At 46.9% G+C, this 10,624-nt stretch overlaps 1 protein-coding gene across 1 annotated transcript; it reads right to left on the reverse strand.

Annotated features, from left to right (window-relative positions):
* Window positions 1-7,728: 7,728 nt before the first annotated feature.
* LOC123398572 (G-type lectin S-receptor-like serine/threonine-protein kinase SD2-5) lies at window positions 7,729-10,199 on the reverse strand. Its single transcript, XM_045093029.1, has one exon. It carries the CDS (start codon window positions 10,197-10,199, stop codon window positions 7,800-7,802), a length of 2,400 nt encoding a protein of 799 aa, XP_044948964.1. The 3' UTR covers window positions 7,729-7,799.
* Window positions 10,200-10,624: the final 425 nt, after the last annotated feature.

The raw sequence follows: 10,624 nt of genomic DNA on the forward strand, positions 1-10,624 counted from the left end.
CTAGTTCGTTAGTCAATAGATGATCATTGTTTCCTGATCATGGGCATTAGATGTCATTGATAACGGGATCACATCATTGGGAGAATGATGTGATGGACAAGACCCAATCCTAAGCATATCACTAGATCGTATTGTTCGTCTGCTAAAGCTTTTCTAATGTCAAGTGTCTTTTCCTTCGACCGTGAGATTGTGCAACTCCCAGATACCGTAGGAGTGCTTTGGGTGTATCAAACGTCACAACATAACTGGGTGACTATAAAGGTGCACTACGGGTATCTCCGAAAGTGTCTGTTGGGTTGGTATGTTTTCGGGGATGGGTATCCGTAGGGTCAGCACGATCTACGTCTTCAATTCGATCGGACTCGAGAGAGGTTTGACCGTAGACTGTCCTAGTGATGTATTAGCGACATGTGTCTCTCTTGTGCAAAAAAGGAGGGGGCACTTCTAGCCACCAGGAAGGGCAATTACTTCAGCAGCATGCATGACCCGTCCAACTATTTAAATCAACGGTAAATCGTATGATGCCGGAAATCCACGAGATCTGGCATGGCATCATCAAATGTTACCTATAGGTGTGGTAAAAGTTTGGGGGCATTTCGAATAGGCCTCACCGGAGGCCGCTTGTGAACTACACCATCTCCAAGGTAGTCTCTCGGTATCGAGCGGGAATGTGTCGGGTTTGTGAAGGAAATGCTGGCCCTGCTGCTTTGTTGGCCTCGAAACTTCTCATGCTCTCAAAGGAGGCCATCGAATGAAACGTGTCATGCCCAGCCATTTTCTGACATGCGTGCAATATTTGGGACATTTATTGCATTTCTAGGATTTCAGCGTCGGAAATTGCATATTGGCAAGGCGACACATGAAACCATGCCGAGAAGCGGCATGGAAAATCCTATGTGATGTATTAGCGACATGCATCTCCCTTTTGTAGACGAGGCACGGGCATTTCCGTGCTCTTAGGCGAGGCCACTGAATGACACGTGTCAGGCCCCCGCATTATTCTGACCCGCCTACAATATTTGAGACATTTATTGCACTTCTAGGATTTCGGCGTCGGAAATTGCAGATCTGCAAGGCGACACATGAAAACATGCCCAGAAGCAGCATGGAAAATCCTATGTGATGTATTTGTGACATGGGTATTCCTTGTGCAGGCGTGGGAGGGGCAGCCCCAGACATCGAGGGTATGAAATCACCTGGGCGACATGGCCCATTCTACCGTTTGAAGCCTCGAAAAATGGTACGATGCCAGAAATCCTAAGGATCACGCATGACATCATCACATGGCCCCTCTATGGTGTCGTAAAAGTTTGGGCGCATTCCTGGTGGGCCTTGCATGAGGTCGCTTGTAAACTGCACCATCTTCGAGGTAGTCTCTTGGTATCGAGAGGGAACGTGTGAGGTTGGTGAAGGAAGTGTTGGTCATGTTGCTACGTTGGCATCGAAACTCCTCATGCTCTCAGAGGAGGCCATCGAATGACACGTGTCAGGCCCCCGCATTTTCTTGACTCGCCTACAATATTTGAGACATTTATTGCATATCTGCAAGGCGACATATGAAACCATGCCCAGAAGCGGCATGGAAAATCCTATCTGATGTATTAGCGACATGCATGTCCCTTTTGCACACGAGGGACGGGCAATTCCGACCATCAGGGGGCGAAATTACTTCTACGTCATGACTCATCCAACCGTTTTAATCCAACGAAAATCATATGAGGCCAGAAATCCACGTGATGTGGCATGGCGTCATCACATCATCCCTGTAGGGTGTGCGAAAATTTTGGGCGCGTTTCGAATAGGCCTCACATGAGGTTGCTTATAAAATACACCATCTTCGAGGTAGTACGGTATCGAGAGGGAAGGTGTCGAGTTTGTGAAGGACATGTTGGTCCTGCTGCTTGCTACTTCTCAAACAACAGCGCCAGAAATTGACACGTTGACGGAGACTTGCTTGTGTTGGTTTTTCCCTTGAAGAGGAAAGGGTGATCCAGCACAAGAACAGTAAGTATTTCCCTCAATTTGAGAACCAAGGTATCAGTCCAGTAGGAGAATCGCGTCAAGTCCAGAGTACCTGCGCAAACACAAAAGAGCTTCCACCCAACGCTATAAAGGGGTTGTCAATCCCTTCAAGATTGATTGCAAAGTGAGATCTGAAGGCGGAAAGTGCAACGAAGTAAAAGTGTAAGGCTGAAAATATGATGTGAAGTAGACCCGGGGGCCATAGTGTTCACTAGACGCTTCTCTCAAAATAGCAAATATCACGGTGGGTGAACAAATTAGTGTCGAGCAATTGATAGAACCGCGCAAAGTCATGACGATATCTAAGGCAATGATCATACATATAGGCATCACGTCCCAGACAAGTAGACTGATACTTTCCTCATCTACTACTATTACTCCACACATCGACCGCTATCCAGCATGCATCTAGTGTATTGAGTTCATGACGAACAGAGTAACGCCTTAAGCAAGATGACATGATGTAGAGGGATAAACTCAAACCAATGATGAAAATCCATCTTTTTACCCTTGATGGCAACAACATGATGCGTGCCTCGCTACCCCTTCTGTCACTGGGTGAGGTCACCGCACGGTATGAACCCAAAACCAAGCACTTCTCCCATTGCAAGAATCATAGATCAAGCTTGCCAAACAAAACCCACAACTCGAAGAGAATTACAAGGATATGAAATCATGCATATAAGAGATCAGAAGAAACTCAAATAAGATTCATAGATAATCTGATCATAAATCCACAATTCATCGAATCTCGGACAAACACACCGCAAAGAAGATTACATGTGATAGATCTCCATGAGATCATGGAGAACTTTGTATTGAAGATCCAAGAGAGAGAACAAGCCATCTAGCTACTCGCTATGGACCCGTAGGTCTATGGTGAACTACTCATGCATCATCGGAGAGGTCATGGTGTTGATGAAGAAGCCATCGGTATCCGAATCCCCCCTCCGGCAGGGCACCAGAACGTGCCCCAGATGGGATCTTGCGGAGACAGAAGCTTGCGGCGCCGGAAAAGTATTTTCGCGGCTCTACTGATTTTTTCTGGGATTTTAGGGAATATATAGGCGAAAGACCTAGGGCAGAGGAGGCACAGGGAGCCCACAAGCCTGGGAGGCGCGACCCCCCTGGCCACGGCTCGGGGGCTTGTGGGGTCCCTCGTGACCCTCTGCCTTGGTTCTCAAGTCTCCCGATCGTCTTCTGTTTCGGAAAAAATCTTTTTGGAAGTTTCATTCCGTTTGGACTCCATTTAAAATCATCCTCTGAAAAGGGTCAAAAACACGAAAAAATAGGAAATCGCACTTGGCACTAAGTTAATAAGTTAGTCCCAAAAAAGATATAAAAGGCATACAAAACATCCAAAGTTTGACAAGATAATAGCATGAAACCATCAAAAATTATAGATACGTTGGAGGCGTATCACTGCTCTGTCGGCCTCGAAACTTCCCGTGCTTTTAGGCGAGTCCATTGAATGACACGTGTCAGGCCCCCGCATTATTCTGACCTGCCTACAATATTTGAGACATTTATTGCACTTCTAGGGTTTCAGCATCGGAAATTGCAGATCTGCAAGGCGACACATGAAATCATGCCGAGAAGCAGCATGGAAAATCCTATGTGATGTATTTCTGACATGGGTATGCCTTTTGCAGGCGTGGGAGGGGCAGCCCCACACATCGGGGGTACGAAATCACCTGGGCGACATGCCTCATCCAATCGTTTGAAGGCTCGGAAAATGGTACGATGCCAGAAATCCTCAGGATCACGCACGACATCATCACATGGGGCCTGTAGGGTGTCGTAAAAGTTTGGGCGCGTTCCGGGTGGGCCTTGCCCGAGGCCGCTTGTAAACTGCACCATCTTCGAGGTAGTCTCTTGGTATCGAGAGGGAACAGTTCAGGTTTGTGAAGGAAGTGTTGGTCATGTTGCTCCGTTGGCATCAAAACTCGCCGTGCTCTCAAATGAGGCCATGGAATGACACGTGTGAGGCCCCCGCATTTTTCTGACCCGCCTATAATATTTGAGACATTTATTGCACTTCTGGGGTTTCAGCATCGAAAATTGCACATCTGCAAGGCGACACATGAAATCATGCGCAGAAGCAGCATGGGAAATCCTATGTGATGTATTTGTGACGTGGGTATGCCTTGTGCAAGCGTGGGAGGGGCAGCCCAGACATCGGGGGTACGAAATCGCCTGGGCGACATGCCTCATCCAACCGTTTGAAGCCTCGGAAAATGGTACGATGTCGGAAATCCTCAGGACCATGCACGACGTCATCACATGGGCCATGTAGGGTGTCATAAAAGTTTGGGCGCGTTCCGGGTGGGCCTTGGCCGTGGCCGTTTGTAAACTGCACCATCTTCGAGGTAGTCTGTTGGTATCGAGTAGAAACGTGTCAGGTTTGTGAAAGAAGTGTTGGCCATGATGCTCCGTTGGCATCGAAACTCCTCGTGATCTCAAAGGAGGCTATCGTATGACACGTGTCAGGCCCCCGCATTTTTCTGACCCGCCTACAATATTTGAGACATTTATTGCATCTCTATGGTTTCAGCGCTGGAAATTGCCCATCTGCAAAGAGACACATGAAACCATGCCCAGAAGCGGCATGGAAAATCCTATGTGATGTATTATCGACATGCATCTCCCTTTTGCACATGAGGGACGGGCAATTCCGGCCATTACGGGGCGAAATTACTTCGACGGCATGACTCGTCCAACCGTTTTAATCCACGGAAAATCGTATGATGCTAGAAATCCACGGGATCTGGGAAGGCATTATCACATGGCCCCTGTAGGGTGTGGTAAAATTTTGGGCGCGTTTCAAATAGGCCTCACATGAGGTCGCTTGTAAAACGCACCATTTTGGAGGTAGTCTCTCGGTATCGAGAGGGAAGGTGTCGGGTTTGTGACGGAAGTGCTGGTCCTGCTGCTCCGTTGGCCTCAAAACTTTCCTGCTCTTAGGCGAGGCCATTGAATGAGACGTGTCAGGACCCCGCATTATTCTGACCCGCCTACAATATTTGAGACATTGATTGCACTTCTAGGGTTTCAGCGTCGGAAATTGCAGATCTACAAGGCGACACATAAAATCATGCCTAGAAACAGCATGGAAAATCCTATGTGATGTATTTGTGACATAGGTATGCCTTGTGCAGGCATGGGAGGGGAAGCCCCAGACATCGGGGGTATGAAATCAACTGGGCGACATGACTCATCCAACCGTTTGAAGCCTCGGAAAATGGTACAATGCCAGAAATCCTCAGGATCAGGCACAGCGTCATCACATGGCCCATGTAGGGTGTCGTAAAAGTTTGGGCGCGTTCCGGGTGGGCCTTGCACGAGGCCGCTTGTAAACTTCACCATCTTCGAGGTAGTCTCTTGGTATCGAGAGGGAACGTGTGAGGTTTGTTAAGAAAGTGTTGGTCATGTTGCTCCGTTGGCATCAAAACTCCTCGTGCTCTGAGAGGAGGCTATCGAATGACACATGTTAGCCCCCCCATTTTTCTGACACGCCTACAATATTCGAGACATTTATTGCATTTCTAGGATTTCAGTGCTGGGAATTACAGATCTGCAAGGCGACACATGAAACCATGCCCAGAAGCGGCATGGAAAATCCTATGTGATGGATTAGCGACATGCATCTCCCTTTTGCACACGAGGGACGGGCAATTCCAACCATCACGGGGTGAAATTACTTCGACGGGCAATTCCAGCCATCACGGGGTGAAATTACTTCGACGACATGACTCGTCCAACTGTTTTAATCCACGGAAAATCATATGATGCCAGAAATCCATGGGATCTGGTACGACGTCATTATATGACCCCTGTAGGGCGTGGTAAAATTTTGGGCGCGTTTCGAATAGGCCTCACATGAGGTGGCTTGTAAAACGCACCGTCTTTGAGGTAGTCTCTCGGTATCGAGAGGGAAGGTGTCGGGTTTGTGAAGGAAGTGATGGTCCTGCTGCTCCGTTGGCCTCGAAACTTTCCTAGCTCTTAGGTGAGGCCATTGAATGAGACGTATCAGGCCCCCGCATTATTCTGACCCGCCTACAATATTTGAGACATTTATTGCACTTCTAGGGTTTCAGCGTCGGAAATTGCAGATCTGCAAGGCGACACATGAAATCATGCCTAGAAGCAGCATGTAAAATCCTATGTGATTTATTTGTGACATGGGTATGCCTTGTGCAGGCGTGGGAGGGGCAGCCCTAGACATCGGGGGTACGAAATCACTTGGTCGACATGCCTCATCCCACCGTTTGAAGCCTCGGAAAATGGTACGATGCTAGAAATCCTGAGGATCAGGCACGACGTCATCACATGGCCCCTGTAGGGTGTCGTAAAAGTTTGGGCGCGTTCCGGGTGGGCCTTGCCTGAGGCCACTTGTAAACTGCATCATTTTCGATGTAGTCTCTTGGTATCGAAAGGGAACGTGTCACGTTTGTAAAGGAAGTGTTGGTCATGTTGTTCCGTTGGCATCGAAACTCCCCGTGCTCTCAAAGGAGGCCATGAATGACACATGTCAGCCCCCCGCATTTTTCTAACCCGCGTACAATATTTGAGACATTTATTGCATTTCTAGGGTTTTCGGTGATCTTTCTACCCTCCCTCGCACGGTTTTCGATGATGCACCGGACTGTAGGACCCACACGGTCTATAGTCGACATGAGAGAGATTCCTGTGGTAAAATGAATAAATAAATAACATTCAAGTATTAAGGATGAATGCAAGGGAAATCACTTTAGAACTTTTTTGAATTTGAAAATCTATAAAATGTAAACCGAGTGCTTTTGCGGAACACACGGCTTATAGTGTGTGTAAGCCGTGTCTACTTGTCAAGCACACGGCTTACAGCTCAAGCCGTGACGGCGCCGTCAGGCACCGCTGTTGTAGACACGTGGTAGGTATCTTTATCGGGTGGCGAGCTATAAACCGAGTGCTTTCTTCATATATACCGTGTGGCACCTATAAGCCGAGAGCTTTTACTGGGCACTCGGCTTATAGGATAGCATAAGCCGAGTGCATTGTTGTTATCGGGTGTTTTTCCTTGTACACGGTTTAGATTCAGATAAGCCGAGTACCCGAAAAAAAGAACACGACTTATAGCTTGCCACACGGTAAAATGTGATTTTCCTGTGGTGATTGTTGGAGGGAAGTGGAAGATTGATTGCTGTGCTGATGTATTAACAGCAGAAGCTTTGGCCCTAAGGTTTGGTCTACTCCTTGCACAAAAGGCGGGTTACAATCGTCTTGTTGTTAACTCCGAGAATATGGAGGTTATTGAAATTATGGACAGTGGAGGACAGTCGGCGGGAGCAGCGACAACAATTTTTGATGACTGCTATTTTATAGCTTGTGATTTTCCTTTGATTAGGTTTGAACATTGTAATAGAGAAGCAAATAAGGTTGAACGTTTAATAATTGACGATGTAATCACTATTTCAATTCAATAAAGTTCAAGTTTTTTTTAAAGCCGTGTATATGCAAATGGTGGAATTTATATAACGCAGTTGTTACATGAAAAAACAATAGGGGTACAAATACAAGAAACGATACAACAATTGGAGAAATCTTAGTCTACATGCAACTTTGCGAGTTGGCACCTAGACAACACATTAGACTCATGATGATATAAACTTTTTTTTAAAAAAAAAGAAGGAAAGCCCCCGGCCTCTGCATCGTGGCGATGCATGCAGCTATAATGATGATACAAACTAGTAGCCATAAACAACACTATTGGTGTATTTGAGAATGCTGCATGAAACTTGTCACCTTGGCCCGGACAGATGTGTTGCCGAAGGAAGGTATGAACAAATTTGCACCTTAGCATCGCTCTTATTTGGTTCATGATTCGCAACAAGATCATAGTGAGGTGTGGCCTCTAACGTCATCACACCTTCCAACACCTTGGCAACTGTTGACATCAGAGGCCTCTTGCTGCTATCAACCTGTAAGCACCACATTGCGAGGTCCATCATTTCTCTAACCTCCTCCATGTGAAATTGCATGTCGTTGCTGCTTGTGTCCACCAAATCGAATAGGTTTCCGCATCTAGCCTTTTCTTGCAGAAGACTGATCAGGTGAACTCGCTCTTCAGGCTGCGATTCGTCCAGGTTCCTTCGCCCACATATGATTTCAACTATGACAATTCCAAAGCTGTAGATGTCTACCTTCTCGGTGATCTTAGAACCTAACCACTCAGGTGCAACATATCCACGTGTGCCTCGCATCCGAGTCATGATCTTGCTATCGTCCCGACTTATCAATTTCGATAATCCAAAATCCGAGACCTTCGCGTTAAACCTGTCATCCAGAAGAATGTTCTGTGGCTTGATGTCTAGGTGAGCAATCCTTTGTTTACATTCCTCATGGAGATAAGACAGACCCTTAGCAATACCCATTATGATATTACGCCTTGTCTTCCAGGAGAGAGTAAAAACTGGATGCGCATGGAATATCCATTTATCCAATGAACTGTTGCCCATATACTCGTACACAAGTAGCCTGCTTGATTTTTCAGCACAGAATCCAATTAACCTAACAAGATTAATGTGATGAATTCTTCCTATGGTCTCAACCTCTGCTAAGAACTCCTGCTTTCCTTGGTCAACGCCTTCTAAGCGCTTGACAGCTATCGTTTCCTTGCCTATTTTACCTTTGAAGACAGAACCAAACCCTCCGGATCCAAGCCTCATCGAGAAGTTCCTTGTGGCTATCTTCAGCTCGTTATAGGAGAAGCGTGCTGGTACTCCAGGTATTCCTCCAAGGAAGCATTCTTCCTCCTCTCTTTTCTTACATATTCTCCAAGTGAAAATGGAGATGGCAGTTACGAATAATGCAAAACTACCAACCACGGAACCAATGGCAATTCTGGTCCTTCTTTTCATGGTGCCCTGTATTTTGAAAAATGCTGAAGTACGATGAGAAGAATTTGTAGTTTGAGAAAGTAGTGATGCCTGTGATAAATGCAAACAAGAGCCAGCAATTCCATCAGGGGCATCGTATTTAAACAATGCAACTTTGCAAGAGCACTCTTCCAAGCAAGATTGCTTGCAGTCCGCATCTGTAGCAGAAGTAGCCAATGATTGGAAGCCATCATCACTGAAGTAAGAAATGTTGCTAATAGGTACAAGTTGATGATAGCGCATGTCATTGCAAGACAAATTAGCTCGTGGTAGACACCCCATATCTGGATGCCATTCATCTTGGAGTCTAAAAAAGTGAGAGCTGGGACAGCAACACTGGCCATTTATACAAACACTGTATTCACCGCAGGCCAGAGGATAATCACAGAACTTGATCTCATTGCTCAGCACATCAAGCACAACGTGGAAGGCAGCCTCCTTCATTTCATATAGACGAAAATGACCATCAAACTCTAACCGCATGAACTGAAATGACCTTGCAAGGGGCAATGAGAAGACCAGTTTGGGAAATCCAAAGCTGCCATTGGTGAATGCATAACAATCTGATGTCTCATTGCCTAGAGAAGTTGGTTGGAATACTTGTGTGTACGCGGCAGGGCCAAAATAAAACTGCAATCCATTTGATGAGGAATGAATATTGATCTGACCTGATGCCCAACTGGTGAATGAATCATTGGCAGTGAGATTGGCTCCCGCGCATAGTGACTGCCCGATGACCAATGTATCCGTCGGGTAGTCAAAGGACTCCCAGATAGAGACATTGTTTCGATCAAAAAGCACGAGGTTTCCAGAACCATCGAGGCGCACGCCAGCTACAGAGGCGTCCTTTGTCGGCGTGGACCAGATTAAGGTGCCAACAGCATTGTGAAGAAGTAACTCACCAGCCACAGTGAAAGAAAGGATGGCATCCCTGCCTACAGGGAAGTTGCGGTTTGCAGACCAGATAACCTGGGGATGGCCAATAATACTATCCCCGTAGCCACCGTAGTAGCTCATCATGGTGCAAAGGATAAACACAGAACCATCTGTGCTGTACAAACCAAAACTAGCAAGGGTGTCGGAACTTGTGCTCTGGAGGAATAAGCGAGCACTAGAGTTTCCACCCAAGTTGATGGTTGGATACAGCAGCAGACTTGTGTTTGTTGGGATAGAGCTCGATAAAGCATGGGCAAATGGAAACTGGTGGAGGGAGTAAGCAAATAGGAACAAGAGAGTGATGATGAACACATGTAATGACTGCATGGTATTATCGTGTACGAATCATCAGAGAGGATATGCAGAGTGTGGCCTTCCAAGTCCGAGTAAACAGACAACTGCTGGTTGCTTTCATGTGGCGGGCTAGACTGTTCTAAGTGGGGGAAAACCAAGAATTCCAGCTCCATTGGTGGACTTTTCTACCCTGGCCTTTAAATGAGTTGTTGCCAGTCACAACATCAATAATAGTCCTAGTCAATATTTGACCTGCTAAGGTGGAAAGGGGTCCCACTTGTCTGTCACACCTCTTATCTCCTCTCTCTCCTGTCCTTCCCTAACCGCCTGCTCTGGCTAGGCAAGTCCCTGTGCACGTCGGCCCCCTTGCCTGCTCCGGCGAAGTCTAGCCGCCGCACGCCCATGTCCTGCCCAGCTCGTCGCCGCACGCCCACCGCCTTCCTGCTCCTTGCCACGCG

Source organism: Hordeum vulgare, chromosome 5H, assembly GCF_904849725.1.
Source record: "Hordeum vulgare subsp. vulgare chromosome 5H, MorexV3_pseudomolecules_assembly, whole genome shotgun sequence".
NCBI lineage: Eukaryota > Viridiplantae > Streptophyta > Magnoliopsida > Poales > Poaceae > Hordeum > Hordeum vulgare.

What these genes read in the sequence shown, in the direction of transcription:
- LOC123398572 (XM_045093029.1), bottom strand. Translation starts at nt 10,199, where the DNA reads ATGCAGTCATTACATGTGTTCATCATCACTCTCTTGTTCCTATTTGCT.